We start from the raw sequence: 20017 nt of genomic DNA, 5'->3' as shown, positions 1-20017 counted from the left end.
CTGCCACTGTGCAGATAGCCCCCAGCAAGGCCATGTGTGTGGAGACCTCGGAGTACCCACGTGTAGGCCAGTTTGCTGTGCAGGACATGACACAAACAGCGGTCCTTGGAGTTATCAAGGCAGCAGATAAGAAGTCATCCCCTGCCAGCAAGGTCCCCGAGTCAACAGTAGTGAAGCGTGCCCTCTGCAATCTTCACTATAATAATTATTTCACATACTACGTATTTACTGAGTAAGATTAATAAAACTTAACAGCTGGAAAAAGAAAAACTAAACTAAAAGCCTCACCATTACTAGGTGTCTCTAGGGACTCCTTCGGAGGGCTTCTCTGGTCTTCCTTTTCCTCAGAATTTTCCCTGGACTTTGACAGCCGATTTCTTAGAGACGTCTTCTCTTCACCCACCATTGTATAATCTAGGAAGGAAGACATAAAAAGCTTTTGTTGGAGAGGAAAACTTTCCCTTTCTTCTCTTCTGGTTTCTGGGCTGGTCTGATAATCATATTGACCTAAAACAAATTAACAGGTGAAAAACACATTTAATTTCATATGTAGGGGAGACCATAAAAATATGGGACCAAAGCAGGCAATGCTACATCTCTTCAGACAAAGAAACAATAAATGTGTGAAGAACTGCTAAGACAAAGGGATTTGGACTTGGGGAAGTAAATCACTCAAGAAGTAACAAGGTTTGTTAAACAGCCTTCTCAGCCCTAAATTCCTCATGTCTGGTGACAGGGAGGTCTTCTATGCTCCTGGTACAGGGAGGGTACGCTCCACATGGGAGATTTACTTACTATTTTCGGGAAGACAAAGGAAGCTCAGAGTGTCCTCCTTGCGCTGGATGTTAAGTAATTTTGACTCAATCAATATGCCGAAGTGGCACATTTTGGGGTGGCATATTTTGCTCCCCTTTACTTTGAAGTATCTGAATTAGGCAAATGTCACAGTATCACCATATTTAGGGGAGGTGAACAACGACATATTCTCTTCCTTTTGTTTTACTTTCATCATGCTTAAGCATTTTCTGAGTACGACATACTATAACAAATTCAAATAAACTAGTCCTTATAAAATAATTGGTTTCAAAGTTCCTTATGTAAACAAAGCCCCCATCCTTAAAGAACAACGTAGTTGAACAAGGCATAATAGGGAGCGCCTGGCTGGTGCAGCTGGTTGAGCGTCCAGCTCTTGGTTTTGGCTCAGGTCACGAATCAGAGTTGTGAGACTGAGCCCCAAATCAGGCTCCACGCTCAGCAGGGAGTCTGCTTGACACATTCTTTCTCTCTCAAATAAATAAATCTTTTTTTTAAAAATCAGATAACAGAAGTAAGTACAAAGATGCCACAAAATAGAATAGAACTAAGAGCCGAATCAATGGTAAAAACAATACCTGAAGTTCAGAGACAAAAGAGCTCATGAAGAAATGCAAAGGTTTCATAGAAAAGAAGGTATTTGAACTGAGTCCTGAAGGATGAGAACAGAGCACTCCATGGATGAGAAAGGGTTAAAACAAGGTCCTTCCAAGCCCTGTCTGGGGATCATGAATAATCAGACTCCTAGAAGACAGAAAAACAAGCTTTGTTGAGTAGCTAAAAGTTCGAGGACTCCACTGGGTGCTTTACGTTTTCTCTTTTAATCTTCATAACTCTGCAGAAAAGAGGTTATTAATTGCAGTTCACATATAAAAAAAAAAAGTAAGGCTCAAACTAGTTACTGTCAACGCCCTCTTCCCCCACACCAGGAACACACCTATAGCTGAACAAGCTGAATATATTAGGAACACATGCCAAGGGAAACTATGGGGAATCTCAGAATATCAAAAATGACTTATTTAGGATTTGGGAATTGGCTAGGTGATATTTTAGAAGAGTCCAAAGAAGCAGGGGTTCACTCTCATTGGGTACTGTCAGAAAGGGGAACAATTCTATGACTGGGTATATCAACAAATCTCTATACGGAGGCTAAAGCTGTAACCAGTAGAACAGCAACAGTCATTCACATTATAGCCTGGAGAGAGGGGTGTTGGATATTCTGTGACTTGGAGAATGTTCATGTTTTGTCTGGGTCAAGACATGGTTATGGCATGTTCTTGTTTTTGACGTGATCCATCACGGTCACAGAGTAGCCTTGTCTGACGCTGATACTCAGTGAAATTGTTTGTGTTCAACATAAGAACACCAAGAAGACCCAGATGTTAAGTGTCAGGCTAGCTCACAACAGCATAAAAGGCAGCTGATAGTACCAGTACAACTCTGGGGTGCCAAGGGCTGCTTTTCTTCTCTTGACAGTAACTTGCCAAAGACCACACAGGGCCAGATTTGAACCTGGGTCAGATCCAAACCACAAACACCATTAACTTTCCGCATTTTTTTAAAGTTGGTAACAGAGAAATGTGATAGGGGAAAAGACCAGAAAGGAGAGCTACAGTTAAACTGTAAAGGCCTAAGAAAGGAGGATTTTTTTTTTTCAGTTAGGCAGTGGTGAGCTATACCAAGCACTGAAAAATATGATCACAGTCAAATTTTAGGCAGATTGCTATCAACACAGTACAAGGTTGACTCCAGTGTTTTACTACGTTTTCATTAGTCTGAAGCAAAAAGAAAGATAATGAAGTACTCACTACGTTATTTTTAAAGCTACATATTTTTAAATTCTAAAATTATGGCCTTTCTAAACTTTAAAATGTCCTTTCCAGTATGAAATGTAGTACATGTCGAGTCTGTTTTCTTAAGTATCACTCCTTAGCAATGTGAACATTTGACTCATCTAAATCATTTCCCTTCTAATTTTTTCAGAAATTAAACAAATGAAACAGAATTATGGAACAGTTAGATGAACACATCAGGTCGAAATTTTAGGAGACCAGTAAGATCCAATTCAGAGGAACCTAGGAAAGAGGTCAGGGCAAGTGATGAAATTAAAAGTGCTTTGTGTAACAGTGCTAGAGGAAGCCAGAAGAGCATCTAACTCTCCAACAGAAGAGATGAGAGAAGTGACACAGACAACTAAATCTGTAGGAGACCCTCAAAGTAAGATATCAAGAAGCAGAGAAGAAATCAGGGAAGAAAACAATGGAGATATAAAGATATAAGAACCAAGATGTTTCAAAAAGGAAGGAATTAAGAGGGGGTAACGTGGAATTAAAAAATAAGGACAGGGTCGCCTGGGTGGCTCAGGAGGTTAAGCCTCTGCCTTTGGCTCAGGTCATGATCCCAGAGTTGGGCTCTCTGCTCAGCGGGGTGCCTGCTTCTCCCTCTTCCTCTGCCTGCCGCTCTCCCTGCTTGCGCACGCACGCTCTCTGTGTCAAACAAATAAATAAAATCTTCTAAAAATAAATAATAAGGACTATATTTTTTTTAAAGATTTTATTTATTTATTTGACAGAGATAGAGACAGCCAGTGAGAGAGGGAACACAGCAGGGGAGTGGGAGAGGAAGAAGCAGGCTCCCAGCCTAGGAGCCCGATGTGGGACTCGATCCCCGAACGCCAGGATCACGCCCTGAGCTGAAGGCAGTCGCTTTAATGACTGCACTACCCAGGCGCCCCAGGACTATACTTTTTTTTGCATCTAAACAGGAACGTGAAGGGGACTGTACTTTTGCACATTTATGTGCTTCACATGTATTTTAATCTCAATATAATCTGTAAGGCAGATATGTTATTTTATTCCCCAAATACTGTCTTTGGTCACCATGTCTCCCCATATACTCTTTTCCTGTCTCTAGAAAGCTGTTTCTCCTCTGCCCTTTATCTAGCGAACCCCACCTACCGACCAAAGGGTCACAGCAGCAGCAGCAGGAACAACAGCAGTATTAACAACAGCTTTGATTTAATGAGCCCCTATTATGCACCTACCAGACATCGTACTGCCAGGTCCTTTACATTTTCAATCTTTATAACCTTAGAGGGCAGGTATTAGCCTCATTTTACAGGTGAGAGAAATATAGTTTAGAGGGAATTTAACTTGCCCGAATCATATAATTCTCCAACAGCAGAACTGAGATCCAAAACCAGACCCCGGGATTCCACAGCCTAGCCTGTAATCACCAGATGACCTCCAATGACCTCCCATGCTGAGGTTTCTTTGAGCACCATCTCTCATGTCACCCCTCCTCTGTGGTCCCACTGCACTCTCTGCATCCTATCACACCACTACACTCAGACAGCGACACCATCTGCCTCTTACGCTAAGCATACACTTCTCCAAGACAGGGACGATATGGCATTTCCTCTTTGAAACCCTCAAATCTAGTAGGGGAGTATCTGAAGCATGACAGGCATCCAGTAGTACAGAGCTATCGGTTAATACAACCAGTTATTCCAACAGGATACATGCTCCTCATAAAGAGAATCAGGAGGAAAACATGCTGAGAGGAGGGGATCGAGCATCATCTTTGCTGGGAACAGCTTTCTATATCCTACTCATCAAGTTCTATGACAACTCTTCTTAATCGGGGTGGGGAGGGCTCCCCTAGACTTCTAAGGGTATGCAAAAACTTCAAATATTTCAATAACTGAAATACACAAATATACATTTTATCACATAAAGCAAGTTGTAAGGCTGACTAAAACAATATTACTTTGCTTTTGGCTGATACTAAATCATGTTGATTATCCCACACTGATTAAAAGCACTAATTAATGGGGCACCTGGGTGGCTCAGTCAGTTGAGTGTCCAACTCTTCCTCTCGGCTCAGGTCTTGATCTCCGAGTTTTGAGTTCAGGCCCTGCCTTGGGCTTCACACTAGCTGTGGAGCCTACTTTAAAAAAGGTGAAAAAAATACTTAATAAAAGGGGCACCTGGGTGGCTCAGTCTGTTAAGCGTTTGCCTTTGGCTCAGGTCATGATCCCAGGGTCCTGGGATGAGCCCCACATCAGGCTCCCTGCTCAGCGGGGAGTTTGCTTCTCCCTCTCCCTCTGCTCCTCCCTCTGCTCGTGTTCTCACTCAAAATCTTTAAAAAAAAAAAAAAACTTCATAAAACAAATTTGACAGATATTTTTATTTTTTATTTATTTTTTTTAAGATTTTATTTATTCATTTGAGAGAGAGAGAGAGACAGCCAGTGAGAGACTGAACACAAGCAGGGGGAGTGGGAGAGGAAGAAGCAGGCTCCCATCAGAGGAGCTTGATGTGGGGCTCGATCCCGGAACGCCGGGATCACGCCCTGAGCTGAAGGCAGACACTTAACGACTGAGCCACCCAGGCGCCCCCAAATTTGACAAATAAATGCTGTTTAACAGGCCAAAAAATAAATTAATTTAAGCCTGAGTACCCTACAGAATGAAAATATCAAGAGAGTTCTTGGTAATGAGACCAGGAGTCAACAACCCAGTCTAGAGATGCCAGCCTTCCTTCAAAAGCTAAACACATGTACTGAGTCTGCACAATTACACCACCGTAGTTTAAATCTACTTATTTTAGAAAAGAATACTAACTTCTTTGGCCTCAATATCCTCTACTTTGCAGGAAGTGAGAATTTCAAAAGGCACAGAATTTGGTATCCCAACACTAACAGGTAGTTCACATCCCTGCTCGTCATAGCACTGTGTCCTCAGTAAATCCTCCAACCTCTGTTTCCTCACCTAGAACATAAAGATAAATACTACTGCACCGAGCTATAACAAAAGAAGACAATATACACTGAAGTGCCATCCTTATTAACAACCAAGTCTGCAAAATTAACCAAGTAATCTGACACCTGCATATCTCCCTCCTGTATGCTAAATGGCAGTCAAACATTAAGCCATATCATCTCTCAAATTCTACTGTTTGCTTTTATGATGTACTAGATGAGGGTAAATAAAGGGCCATGTTTATATACTTTCTCAAAGGCAGCTCAAACACCATGTGGCTTCCAAGAAAATATTAACAAATTTTATTATTGTCATACATGTAGATGTTAGGAAGGACAAATTACCTAAAATGGTTCGCCTCAGGCACCTGAGTGGCACAGTTGGTTAGGCATCTGACTCTTGATTTTTCAGCTTAGGTTATGATCTCAGGGTCGTGAAATCAAGTCCTTCATCGGGCTCCTCACTCAGCGCAGAAATTACTTGGGATTCTCTCTCCTTCTCCCCGCCCCTCCACCCCGTGCTCTCACATTTGCTATCTCTCTCCCTCTCTCTCTCTCCCACCCCCCTTCCTCTCTCTCTCTCTTTGGAGTAAATAAATAAATTTTTTAAAAAAATAGCTCGCCTCAATTTTGATCAAATCCTCAGATCACGTGAATCATAAGATTATGAGGGTACATCTGAACATCACTCACTACCCCCCTCTCTCCCTACCACTGACTTTTCTACACTCTCTAACTTCAACATCCATGTACAAAGATCCATCCAATACCCTGGCCTCCCAGCACCTTGACTTCCTGTCTCCGACAAGCTGTTCTTATGTTCCAGTCATACCTTTCCCTAGAACTTACTGTTAACCAACAACTGTACCATGTCCATAATTCTGATTCCCAACAACTGAACTACTGATGTTCCCTCCAATTCCATTCTCACAGTCTTCCCCATCTCAGTTAATGGGACTAGCAGTCACTCTGCCCAGATTTTAGAAAAACCTAGGAGTTATCCTTAATTCTTTCCTTCCCCTTATCCAATCCAAAATCAAGTCCATTTTACTCTGCCTTCAAAATAAATCCCCAATTGTGATGTCTTCTCACCACATCCACCACCATCAAAGAGTTGAAGCCACATCAAAAGCCCCCTCTCACTGCAGTAGCCTCCTAACTGGTCTGTCTTCATTCTCTCCCTTCTGCTAGCTATTTGTTAACACAGCACCCAGACCAATCCTTCTAAGATAAGTCAGAGCAAGTCACTGCCCTGATCAAAACCCTCCAAACACTGGGTTTTGTTCTAAGTCCTCACCACTGTCTAGCAACTCTTCCATCATCTGCCACTCACATCCCTGCCCCTCCCCCAGCACCCTCCACTTCCCACAACTCTCTCACTTGATCTGCTCTAGTGGCTTTGGCCTTCTGCTGGTTTCTTGGACAAGCCAAGCTCATTCCTACTCACAGGTCTTGCCTTTGTTTGGAGTATCTCCCCCAGATACGAATGTACTGCATTAAAAAACTTTCTTAAGTTCTGACACTTAAAAGGTATATGCCAATATCTGAAAATTCATGTAGATTAAGCACCTCTTTCTACAATGCTATTAGATAAATGTGTTGCAATAATACAGTGTTCACATGCACACTGTTCACATGCACACGCGCATTACACTGTTCACATGCACACGCGCAGACACACGCACACACACCCCGTGTCCAGAGAAGGTATAACAAACCATTTAGGGAAGTCAAACCAGTCCTCAGGAAGGAGGTGATATCAGAGCCAGAGCTCAAAGAACAAACCTAAGTTTCTAGGTATCAAAACAGGATGGGAAGAAGACAGCACTCTACAAAAAACTTAAGTACAGACCTTGGTGATGGATTCACTATTTCAAATATTTTATTGAGGTCTACTAAAGTACCAAGCCCTGGGATACAAAAATGACTACATAACAGCCTGTGTCCTCAAAGAGTAGAAAATCTAGTGACATAAAAACATAATTATAACACCTAGCAGTATCACAGAAGAGTAACTGAGATGTGCAGAGTATTAAGAGATACAGGCCTGGCGCCAACAGAACTTAGGGGCAATCAGGAAAGGTTTCCTGAAGAAAGTAAAATCTAGGTTAAATCTTAAAGGAAGAGAAGGAATAAGGAACACGGGGTACAATGAAGGGCATCAAAAAAAGGCCAAGGACCCTCAGGGCTGATTAGGAGGAGTTTGCAAATTTCACACACACACACACACACACACACACACCCGCTACAGAGGTTTTTAAACGAGAAGGTGGGAGCTCCTGGCTGGCTCAGCTGGTGCAGCAACTATTAACCTCGGAGCTGTAAATTCGAGCTCCACGTTGCATGTTGAGATTACTTTTAAAAAAAATCTTTAAAAAAATACATAAAAAATAAACTAGAGGGTGACTTGACATTTGTCTTTAGTAAGATAACTGAGGCAACATGTGGAGGATGAGGGACTGGCAAGGACAATTAGCACGCAAACAAAAAAGATGAAGGGCCTGAAATAAGGCTCAAATGGTATGTGATTATTAAATGAACAAATGATTTCACAAACAAATTAGAGATAAGGGAGATAAATTTACAAGCATTAGGCTCAGGCATCTAGCATATCTAGGTGGCTATATCCAGAAGGCATCCGGAAATAACAGATCCAGAGTTTTCTAACTCAGCTGACTAAGGTTATGAGTGTGCCATTAAGATACGTAACTACAGGTGGAAAAAGGAGTAGCTAAGTTCAGTATGATATGCCTGCGGGGCAGCCAAGCCACGATGAAAAAGCAGACAGGTGAACGTACAAGTCTGGACTACAAAGATTTGGATTCATCAGTGGCAGCAGCTAAGGCCAAGGCACTTAGGTGATGTGGAAGGAAATCTCCCAGGCAGAGACCATAAATCAAGAAATAACCTAGGGAATAATAAAGCTAACATTTCCCTAGTACTGACTATCACTCATTCAATCCTCACAACAACCTATGTATTATCCCATATTACAGGTTAAGTAATTTTCCCCATATTACAAGACACTTAAAGAACAGTGAAAAAGCAAGGCCTAGGAGAGATTAGAGAACTGGGAGCAAGCAATGTTAGAAATCCAGTTAAAAGATTCAAGAAGTAATCTGATCATTATCATGGAAAATAAAAGACAAAAAATTTTTAAAAGATAAGAAAATAAAAAAGGAGGGTGGGACCTAGGATATTTCACAATTTGGGGACATTAATAGCTACAATTTACTTTACTTGTATAATTTATTTCAGGAAGAAGGACAAAGATTGGATTGGGTTGCAAAATAAGTTGAGGAAGTAAAAATAGTGATCATAAGACTAGTCTCTCATAAGGTCCAGCAATAAAGGAAGCAGGGACTACTGTTTACTAAGCCAGTAACATTTACTGTGCTGGGCAGCAGGGCAGGTACACCACGTATCTCATTTAATATTTGCATTTTAAAAAATGCAAAAGATTCGAAACACTATGAAGCCTGTTCAAAGTCACATAGCCAGTAAGTGGCAATGGAAACATTTACTCAAGGTGACATAAAGCTGACTAGAGAGCTATTTTAAAATACAACATACAGACTGGACAATTATTTCTTGAGATTCCAATCTGTGCATTGGTTTTTGTAATGTGCGGTGTGACAGTACCTAATTTGGCTTAAGAAAGCAACACAAGGGGCACCTGGTTGGCTTGGTCCGTTAAGCGTCTGCCTTCAGCTCTCATCACGATCCCAGTGTCCCGGGATCGAGCCCCCACTGGGCTCCTTGCTCAGTGGGGAGCCTGCTTCTCCCTCTCCTCTGTCCCTCCCCACTGCTGGTGCAGGCACACTCTCTCTCTCAAATAAGTACAACCTTTAAAAAAAAGAAAAGAAAAGAAAGCAACACAAAATTGACTTGAGAAACAAGTGAACCGTGTTGGGAAGAATGTCAACTTTAGCCTGCCTGCAGGCTAAACAAAAGGTTTCAAAAGAACCTACAAATCTAGAGAACAGAGGAACCAACTTACTCTCACCTTCAGTGAAGGAAAAGAGAACAATTGCAGATAAATTTACAATTCAAAAGATAGTTTCTCCCCTCCCCTTTCAAGCAAAGATTTATCCAAGTACAACCCTACAACACTTAGATTATCATTAAATCATTAAGTTGAGTAGCTCAACTGAAGAACCCAAAATCTCATTCACATCTGTGTGGTCAACATATTTACCCTATGTGATAAATTTAAATTAAAAAAATCATTAACTGGCTTTTGTTAAAAACTTTTTCCGTTTCCTTCCCAAAAGGAAAGGCACTCTTTCCTAGTTAACCTTTTCCATTCAAACAAGTTCCTTCCAGTATTCTCCAACTCATCCATTCTTTCATTGTGCCAGGTACTAGGCCAGACTCTGGTAATTAAGACATCAATAAGATGCACTAGCCCAACCTTCATGAAATGTACATACTAGAAGAAACAATTAAATCATCTAAGTGACAAACATACAATTGATGATTAACTGCTGCTAAGGAAAAGAGAGTACTAGGAGGGCGTAACAGAGATAGACTGGGTTTCCTAAAGTGGTATTTGAGGAATGTATTGGATTTGGGTAAAGAAGAGAATGGTGCATTAGAGGTGGAGGAAACCCCCAAAGACCACGAGATAGTAAAGAGGCTTTCTTAGAACAAAAATAAAATCAATACGGCTTGAGCTTAGAGAGCCAGGACAAAAGTGGCCCAAAATGAAATGGAGAAGAGTGGCAGCAGTATTTTGGTCTCTATTCCAGGGTATGTGAAATGTTCTGAGCGTTCTAAGCATGTGAAGCATTGAGACACGTGCATTTTTAAATGATTACTCTCGAATATATCAGAGCTCCTCCCAAAAGCCATTCTCACGCCTAGACGACACACAAACTTCCCTAACAAATCACTGATGGATATTACCCACATAAAGGGAGGGGCGAAAAAACCTCTTCAAGTTGAATTCTATGTCAAAGGCAGGTACCCTGAAAAGAGTAGTTTAAACGACGGCAGAGACTTAGAAAGTGACCAGTGAACTTAAGCTACATATAAATACGAAAAATAGCGTTTACAGTTGTTTCTCGGTTACAAATAACTTCTAAATAGAAGTACCAGAGAAACTGAATGGCTATTAACATTTAACAGTGACAGAAAATTACACTTTTTTTTTTTTTTTAAAGAATTTATTTATTCATTCGACAGAGATAGAGACAGCCAGCGAGAGAGGGAACACAAGCAGGGGGAGTGGGAGAGGAAGAAGCAGGCTCACCGCGGAGGAGCCTGACGTGGGGGCTCGATCCCACAACGCCGGGACCACGCCCTGAGCCGAAGGCAGACGCTTAACCGCTGTGCCACCCAGGCGCCCCAGAAAATTACACTTTAATATTTAAAAATAAAATATGAGCTTGATTAACCCAGACAGCTTTCGATGTCTTGAACTGCCATCCATCCCTTCACACACTTTTTTCCTAAATCAATTCCTGACTTCCTGAGCGCATTTTTGGTTTCGCTTTTTAAAGAATAAAATGTCTTCTAATTCATAACTTTCTTTACTACCAGCTTGAGAGATGCCACGGGATCTGGGGGGCCACGTAACAAACCTTTAAGGTTTAAAGGGCTCCCAGCCATGAGGGCGCCCCACGGTAACTTTCCCGCCCTCCCCATCCCCCAAACTCCCCAGGACTCGCGGAGCCTCCCCCTCCCCCGGCTCCCGGCCGCCTCCTCCGCCCTCTGGCCCAGGGCAAGGCCAGGCCTGCCGAGCCGGAGGTGCAGCCGCCACTTCTTTCCCCTTCCTCTCCGGCTGTGGCGGGTGGACCCACGCGGGAAGTGAGAAGCGGATCCGGGAGCATGAGCATTACCTGGGGCCAGAGCCCGACAGCGGAGACCTCGTCAAGAATGGCAAAGCCGGGAAGCCCTCACGGCGCGGCTGGTAGAAAGGTGGGCGTCCCGGAGCTGTCCCGGTGACCAACGCCAGCAGCGCAGCCAGCCCCGCCGCGAGCGAAGATAAAGCGCCCCACTCCCTGGCCCCGCCGCCTCCAGCCTCGCAGCCCGCTACGCAGCGTCACGCGCACGGCCAGCGCCGGCTCGGGATTTCATTGGCTGCTCGCGTCGCCCCCAGGCTCCGCCCACCGCCCACGGCCGCCACGCCCCTTCCCGGACCCGCGGGTACCCGGGACCCGAGCGCCCACCTGGCCCGGCGCCCTCAGCTGGGAGGTACGTGCGAGCGGGTCTTGACGTCCGCGACAGCAGCTTGCTTTCCGTTCTGCGCCAGCGAGCCAATGTGCGGCAGAGATGAGCCTGAGATAACTTCCTACAAGTCCGAAACAGCACCCGGCGTGCTAGCTCCGGACCGGCGAGTCTGGTGCCTCTTCCAGAGACTCGCAGAAGCCGCCCCTAGAACCGTGATCTTTGAAGTTGGAACTAACCCTCTAGGAACAAAATTGAAGAACTAGCCAGCAGTGTTCATCATCGGATGCTTTAATGCTTTGTACTCTATACTTGACTGTGTCCTTCAGCACAGGCCAACTAGATAAGGAAACAGTGAAATGATGGGGCAATTAAAAAATTAAAAAGGAGACTTCATAACCAAAGGAAAAATAATGATGCAGAGAGATTTAGGACGTAGACTAGATGCAACAGTTAATCGGATTTTGCGAAAGCAAAGATGTAGGTGAATTTAGAGTTAAAGTGGGTGCAAAGGGACTGATGAGAGCAGCAGAGACTGAGGGGTCACACTCAGAGCCTGCAAACCAATACGAGCTAACCTAGCCTGCCTCATGACTGCGACCCTACTCCAAACCAACTGAGATGGCCACCCATGACTCTGTCAAGCCACCCTGAACAAATGGATCAGCTTTACTTGAACTGATTACTCTGTGAACCTTTTTTTTTTTTTTAAGATTTTATTTATTTATTTGACAGAGAAGACAGCGAGATAGGGAACACAAGCAGGGGGAGTGTGAGAGGGAGAAGCAGGCTTCTGGCGGAGCAGGGAGCCAGATGCGGGGCTTGATCCCAAAACCCTGGGATCATGACCTGAGCCGGAGGCAGTCGCTTAACTGAGGCGCTCAGGTGCCCCTACTCTGTGAACCTTTAAACAAAGAGGATTTGTACAAGTTACCTTTGCAGCACTGTTCACCCCAAAGCGGAACTGGCCTCAGCAGTCAGTCAAATTCAGAACTGGCGATCATTGGAGGACTTACCTGGTTTGCCTCCTTTACAACTGTGACTGCTGCTTCTACCAACTAGATGGCAAAAGGAGCTGGTAGATCCCGTGGCCTTGTGCTTCACCTCTTCCCTCCAACCGGTTAAAGAGCAGTAGGAACAGAGGATTCAATTCTGTCCGGACTGCTGGCCACTTCATATATGTATGCCAAGAAGACCGTTGTCTTTTCCTTTGTTTCATGTATTTATTTTAAAAATGCTTTTTTTTAATTCCAGCATAGTTAACATACAGTGTTATATTCATTTCAGGTTTATAATATAAGTGATTCAACAATTTTATACCTTGCTCATAGTAATAAGTGTACTTTTTTTTTCTTTTTTTTTCTTTTTATTTATTTATTTGACAGAGATAGAGACAGCCAGCGAGAGGGAACACAAGCAGGGGGAGTGGGAGAGGAAGAAGCAGGCTCATAGCGGAGGAGCCTGATGTGGGGCTTGATCCCATAACGCCGGGATCACGCCCTGAGCCAAAGGCAGACGCTTAACCGCTGTGCCACCCAGGCGCCCCAATAAGTGTACTCTTAATACCCTTCACCTATTTCACCCATCCCTTCCACCCACCTCCCCTCTGATAACCATCAGTTTGTTCTCTATAGTTAAAATGAGTAAAAATATTGTGTTCTGTTCTTGATGCTACGAATACAACAGCAAATAACACAGAAGTCCCTGTACTTAGATGTATATGTTTCCAGTGGAGAAGATAAGTAGTAGGACAAGAAAATATGATAATTGCAGGTAGTGAAGAGAACAAAACAGAGTAGTCAGAGAAGGACTTTTTGAGAAGTGATCTGAGCTAAAACTTAAGGAAGGTGAAGGAGCCGGGCACCTGGGTAGCTCAGTCAATTAAGCGTCTGCCTTCTGCTCAGGTCATGATTCCAGGGTCCTGGGCTCAGGTCCTGATGGAGCCCCAGGGACTCTCTCCTCAGCAGGGAGCCTGATTCTCCCTCTGCCTCTGCCTGCCACTCCTCCCCCTGTTTGTTCTCTCTCTCTCTCTCTCTCAAATAAACAAAATATTTTAATAAATAAATAAATAAAATCTTTAAAAAAAAAAAGGAGATAAAGGAGCCAGCTATGCCAACCATGGGGAAGTAGAGCATTCTAGACAGAGGACAATGGGTATGAGGGTGCTGATGCTGATGTGGTTTTGCTTATGTGAGAAGCAGGCCAAGAGGCTTAAAGCACAGTTGTGGATGGTATGAGACTGGGGTTGGAGAGTTAAGTAGGAGCATTAACTATGTTGTTCAGACTTTTTATTGTTAAGTTTTGTCTTGTTTTTTTAATTTTTATTTATTTATTTTTTAGAGAGAGAGTGCACATGTGTTGGGGTTGGCAGGGCAGAGGGAGAGGGAGAGAGAGAATCTTAAGCAGGCTCCGTGCCCAGGGTGGAGCCCAACAAAAGGCTTAATCTCATGACCCGGAGATCATGACCTGAGCCAAAATCAAGAGTCAAACGCTTAACCAACTGAGCCACCCAGGTCCCCATCTTGCTGTTTTTTTGTTTTGTTTTTTTTGTCTTTTAAGATTTATTTATTTATTTTAGAGGGAGAGAGAGAGCGTGAGCAGGGGAGGGGCAGAGGGAAAGGGAGAGAATCTTAAGCAAACTCCTCTCTGAACATGGAACCCGACTTCCGGCTCAGTCACAACCCTGAGATCATAACCTGAGCCAAAACCAAGAGTCAGACGCTTAACCACCTGGGTACCCTGTTGTTTTTTAAATCAACCTATCTTGTAGAGAATAACTTGAAAGGGAGCAGAAACAGAACAAGGGAAAGGCAGAGAATGATAGGAAGCTACTGCACAAACCCGTGGGATAGATGATGGTGATCTGGATTAGGGTAGCTGCTATGGAAATAGAAGTGGAAAAATTTCAAGATATTTTCCCAAGGTGCAGTAAACAAGGTGGCTCCCAGGTTGTTTTCTTAAGCAAGTGGAAAGATGGAATGCCATTTAGTTCAAGGGGAGGACCATTTCATTTGATTGAAAGGACCCTGAAAGCCTATGCCCAAACTCCAATCATCTTCCACCACTGGCCTGAAAATCTCACATCACTCAATCCTTCATATTAAAGCTTGGTTACATGTGAATGTTGCTTCCACCGTATTCTGAATAACACGTACAGAACTCATTCTTCATTGCTAAGGATATAAAGATGAATAAGAACAATTGTCTTATAGGGAGATAAATAATAAGTAAGCCATTGTGAAATAATGGGACAAGTGTTGAGGCGCCTGGGTGGCTTAGTCAGTTAAAGCCAATGGCTCTTGGTTTCAGCTCAGGTCATGGTCTCAGGATCCTGGGATCCAGCCCCACATTGGGCTCCACACTAAGCGCAGTGTCGTCTTGTCCCTCTTCCTCCCCCTCTGTCCTCTCCCCAACTCACGCTCTCTCTCAAATTAATAAATAAAAAAAGACAATGGGCCAAGTGTTGTAATAAAAAGAGGTAATAAAAAAGGCTTACCTAACAGGGTCATTGTGAGGATTAAATGAGTTGTTAGTAACTAAGAAGCTCCAAGCACAGACAGTGGCATACAGAAGTGCTCAATAAATATTAACAGTTATTTTACACTTTCTACCCCAAGATTTATCATTACTGTTGGTGTTGCTATCTTCTGGATACAGTGGGAGCAGTTGGAACAGGTGTCACAGCCAGCCGCTCTAGGCAAGGGAAGGCTGAATGGAGGAGGGCTGACTCCAGCTTTCAAACCAGTAGGGGGAGGAGTTTAGTTGGCAGGCAAGGGAAGAGGGACATCCCAACCAAAGGAAAAACAAAATCAAAGGCCCGCAGGTAAGAGGGTGCCAGAACCATCCAGTAAAGAGGAAGGCAGTTTGAGTGTTGTTGCATGAGAAGCAGCAGGAGATAAAGTTGGTGTCAGGGCTTCAGAAGTTCGTCAGCCATGCTGGGACAATCTGACTTAGACGCCCACAGACAGTGGGGAGCCAGTGAATGATGCTCCGTAGGGAAGAGTCACTATTTAGGAGACTCAACTCGAGGAAAATGCAACTGGATGTGAAGAATTCAATTAGAAGGGCATTACGGTAACGTAGGTGAGGGGCGATAAATGCCTAAACTAAGGCAGCAGCAAGTGGGATGGGAAGAAGGGGGCATGTTTGAGAGATATTTCAAAAGACGATTGACAGAATTAGTAAGTGTTTCGATGTGGGGGTTAAGGATGTGTCTAGTATATCTAGCTTAACAAACTGAATGGCTGTGGGCTTTTTTTTTAAGATTTTATTTATTTATTTGTCAGAGAGAAAGAGAGCACAAGCAGGGGGAGTGGCAGGCTCCCTGCTGAGCAAGGAGAACCATGCGGGACTCGATTCCACGACTGTGGGATCATGACCTGAGCCGAAGGCAGATGCTTAACCAACTGAGCCACCTAGACGTCCCTGAATGGCTAGGTTAATGAGTTAACCAAGTTAATGCTAACTGAGATAAGAAACTATATCTTGGACAAAGAGCAAGAATAGCTTTACTTGCCGTATTAGCTGAACTAGTCCATCTCCTATTGAGACCTAAAGGAACTGAACAAGAAGCAATCGAGTTTTGTTTTGGTTCAGAATAAAATCACTTTAACATTTTTTTCTGGTTGTGTCAATAATACATACTTATTGCAGGAAATAAAATCAAAGATAGAAAAGGACACAGGTAAAAGCCATCTAATGTCCTACCACCCAGAGATGTACCTAAATTTTGATGTGGGGAAGAAAAAGAACAATGGCCTGGGCCTGGGACTGAGCCCTATCACAAGAAGACACTGGGTTCTGGGGGGAACCAGAAAAGGACACTGAGAAGGAACCAAACCAGGGTTTAAAATACAAACATCTCGGGGCACCTGGATGGTACAGTCAGTTGAGCAACCAACTCTTGGTTTCAGCTGGGGTTGTTATCTCAGGGTTGTGGGATCGAGCCCCACATTGGGCTCCACACTCAGTGGAGTCTGCTTGAGATTCTGTCTCTCCCTCTCCCTCTGGCCCTCCCACTCATGCTCTCTCACTTGCTCTCTCTCTCTCTAAACAAATAAAAATAAAATAAGATACAAACATCTCAATTCTTCAAAGGCTAACATCTCCCTTACTGATACCAAACAAGCAATAAATATCCCATCCCAAGCTTGTGTAATTTCTTCATTGGCACTTAGGCATAGCAAAACATAGTTAGACTCAACTGGAGTTGAAGTTTTGTGACTAAGCTAAGGACAGTGAGTCAAGAGTGTAAATCAGAATGACCTGGATTGCTATATCCCTGAAAACTCTGGGAGAGCTGGGATCCTGCTTTGGTTATGTATTCCAGAAGCACCCAGCACAGTATGCAAGAGCCCCTGGTAAATATGTTAAATGGATTAATGAAGCCAACTGAAGCCATAAGTCCCTAGATTGTGGGCAGATCACAAACAAAATTGATGTCAGGCACAATTTCATTCCTTCTCTTAGTGTTTCAGGCATCTTGCATGCTATGTCATCATCACTTGGTTTTCTACAAACAAAAGTGTTTATGTATAAAAGGTGAGCACCATCTGTCCCAGTTAAATATCCAACTTGACTCCATTGGTTCTGTCTAGATCAAAATGGCAAAGAACATTTTAGGTGCTACCATAAATATAATAATAGTTCAAGGGATATACACATACAAGGAAATACCCTCAAGAGTTCATGAATCACCCAGATTATTTTTTTTATCTCACTGAAATTAAGTGGGTATAAATCTAAAGAAGATTATGATCATTTAGGATAATACGTTAAGCCCTAGAGGAATCACTAAGAAAATAACTCTAAAAAAAGTGGGAAAAAAATAAAGGAATTTAAATGTTACACTAGAAAATATTCACTTAATGAAAACAAAAAAACAATAAAGAAGGAAGAGAAGAAAAAGGACGTGAGACACAGAAAGGAAAAATTTAAATGGCAGACTTAAAGTTCAACTGCATCTGTAGTAGTAACATTAAATGTGAATGAACTGAACAATCCAATCAAAAGGTACATTGTCAGGTTACATTAATAAACAAGACCCAACTGGATACTATCTTTAGGAGACACTGTGTTTGTTTTTTTAAAGATTTTATTTGTTTATTTGAGAGAGAGCGAGAGAATGAGGGGCAGTGGGAAAAGTAGACTCCCTGCGGAATAGGGAGTCCCATGCAGGACTTGATCCCAGGACTCTGGGACCACGACCTGAGCCAAAGGCAGACACTTAACTGACTGAGCCACCCACACATCCAAGGAGACACTGTTTAGATTAAAAGATAGACATATGGGATGCCTGGGTGGCTCAGTTGATTAAGCATCTGCCTTCTGCTCAAGTCATATCTGAGTGTCCTGGGATGGAGTCCCTGCATCTGGCTCCTTCCTCAGCGGGGAGTCTGCTTCTCCCTCTGCTGCCCTTCCCCCTGCTTGTGTGCTCGCGCGCACTCTCTCTCTCTGACAAATAAGTAAAATCTTAAAAAAAAAAAAAACACAAACACATAGGTCTAATTTAAAAAACAGAAAAGATGTATCATGCAAAAAGCAACCATAAGCAAGCTGGAGTGTCTGTGTTAATATCAAAATAGACTTCAAGGCAAAAATGTTTAAATTCTGTAACCACTTTGCAAAACAGTCTGAAAGTTAAACATAGAGTTGATGAAGGACGGTTGGAAGGCAGGCAGGCAGGGACAAGGGGCCCATGCCTAAGACGAAACCACCCTTAAGAGGATTTTCCACCCACTCCAGAATGAGACCTCCACCCTTTCCCACATGAGAGGTGACAAACAACTGAATGGATGACAGGTGCAGGGAGGGTTAATTAGATTAAAACAGCCCACCAACAAGCCCATAAAACCCCCTAGACTTAGAAACTCCAGTGGCAACCCTCTCGGGTCCCTTCCCTCTTCGGGGTCTTTACTATGGCTCAATAAACTTTGCTTTGCGGCCCACCACTCTTCGTTTGGTCTACCTCTTAATTCTTCGAAGTGGCACAACCAAGAAACGAGGGCGCCAAAGGAGAAGGAAATCCTGTAACAGAGTTACCATATGACCCAATTCTACTCCTAGGTGTATCTCAAGAGAAATGAAAACCTATGTCCATAAAAAACTTGCCCAAAAATGTTCATAGCAGCATTATTCATGATGGCTAAAAAGTGAAAACAACCTAAATGTTCACCAACTAATGAATGGATAAATAAAACCTGATATATCCATATAATGGAATATTATTAAGCCATAAAAAGAAATGAAGTACAGGGCACCCGCGTGGCTGAGTTGGTTAAGCGTCTGCCTTCGGCTCTGGTCATGATGTCAGGGTCCTAGGATCAAGCCCCACATCAGGCTTCCTGCTCAGCAGGGAGCCTGCTTCTCCTTCTCCCTCTGCCCCTTCCTCCCTGCTTGTGCTCACTCTCTCTGAGTCTCTCTCTGTGTCAAGTAAATAAATAAAAACTAAAAAAAAAATGAAGTACTGATAATGCTATGACATGGATTAAACTCGAAACATTCTACTAAGGAAAAAAGGCTGTCACAAAGGACCACGTATTATATGATTCCACTCATATGAAATGCCCAGAATAGGTAAATCCATAGAGGCAAAAGGTAGTGTGGTTGTTACATACAGCTGGAAGAATTGGAGGGAAATTAAGAGCGACACTAATAGGGACTAATAGGGCACCTGGCTGGCCCAATCTGTGGAACGTGAAACTCTTGATCTCTCAGTTGTGAGTTCAAGCCCCATGTTAGAGGTAGAGTTTACTTTGCAAAAAAAAAAAGTAACCACTAATAGAGACACAGTTTCTTTGGGGGATGATAAAAATATATTAAAATTAATTGCGGTGACAGGTGCACGATTGTATGAGTATACTCAAAAACACTGAATTGTATACTGTAACTGGCTGTATTGTAAGGTATGTGAGTTATATCTCAGAAAAACTTATTTTGAAAAACAGGTCAAACTAATACAGAGGTCTGAATGGTGGTTACCTTTTGCTGGGCTATCAATTGAAAGAAGGCATGAGGGAGGTTTAATATTGGGGTGCCTGAGTGGCTCAGTCAGTTACACATCTGCCTTTCACTCAGGTCATGATCCCGGGGTTCTGGAATGGAGCTCCTTGTCAGGCTCCCTGCTCAGCGGGGAGTCTGCTTCTCTTTCTCTCTCTGCTGCTCCCCCTGCTTGTGCTCTCTCTCAGTCTCTTTCTCTAATAAATAAATTAAATCTTAAAAAAAAAGAAATGTGTAATATCTTAATCTGGGTGATGATTACATGGTGTACACA

General features: G+C 43.1%; 1 protein-coding gene across 2 annotated transcripts in view; it reads right to left on the bottom strand.

Annotated features, from left to right (window-relative positions):
• The window catches only part of SOAT1 (sterol O-acyltransferase 1), a 75176-nt gene extending 63541 nt beyond the window's left edge, over nt 1-11635 (bottom strand). The window contains exons 1-3 of one of the 2 annotated variants that reach the window (XM_034666780.1): nt 11418-11635; nt 1392-1557; nt 289-414 (exon numbers count right to left, since the gene is read on the bottom strand). In XM_034666780.1, coding sequence (XP_034522671.1) covers nt 289-406 — 118 coding nt within the window. In that variant the 5' untranslated portion in view covers nt 407-414; nt 1392-1557; nt 11418-11635. The remainder of the gene's footprint in view (nt 1-288; nt 415-1391; nt 1558-11417) is intronic. The other variant, XM_011220954.3, reaches the window with a different exon arrangement.
• Between the last annotated feature and the right edge of the window lie 8382 nt (nt 11636-20017).

This window comes from Ailuropoda melanoleuca, chromosome 8, assembly GCF_002007445.2.
Source record: "Ailuropoda melanoleuca isolate Jingjing chromosome 8, ASM200744v2, whole genome shotgun sequence".
Taxonomy (NCBI): Eukaryota; Metazoa; Chordata; class Mammalia; order Carnivora; family Ursidae; genus Ailuropoda; species Ailuropoda melanoleuca.
Note: the sequence above shows the minus strand (reverse complement) of the source record. Positions and strands in the feature narration are given on the sequence as shown.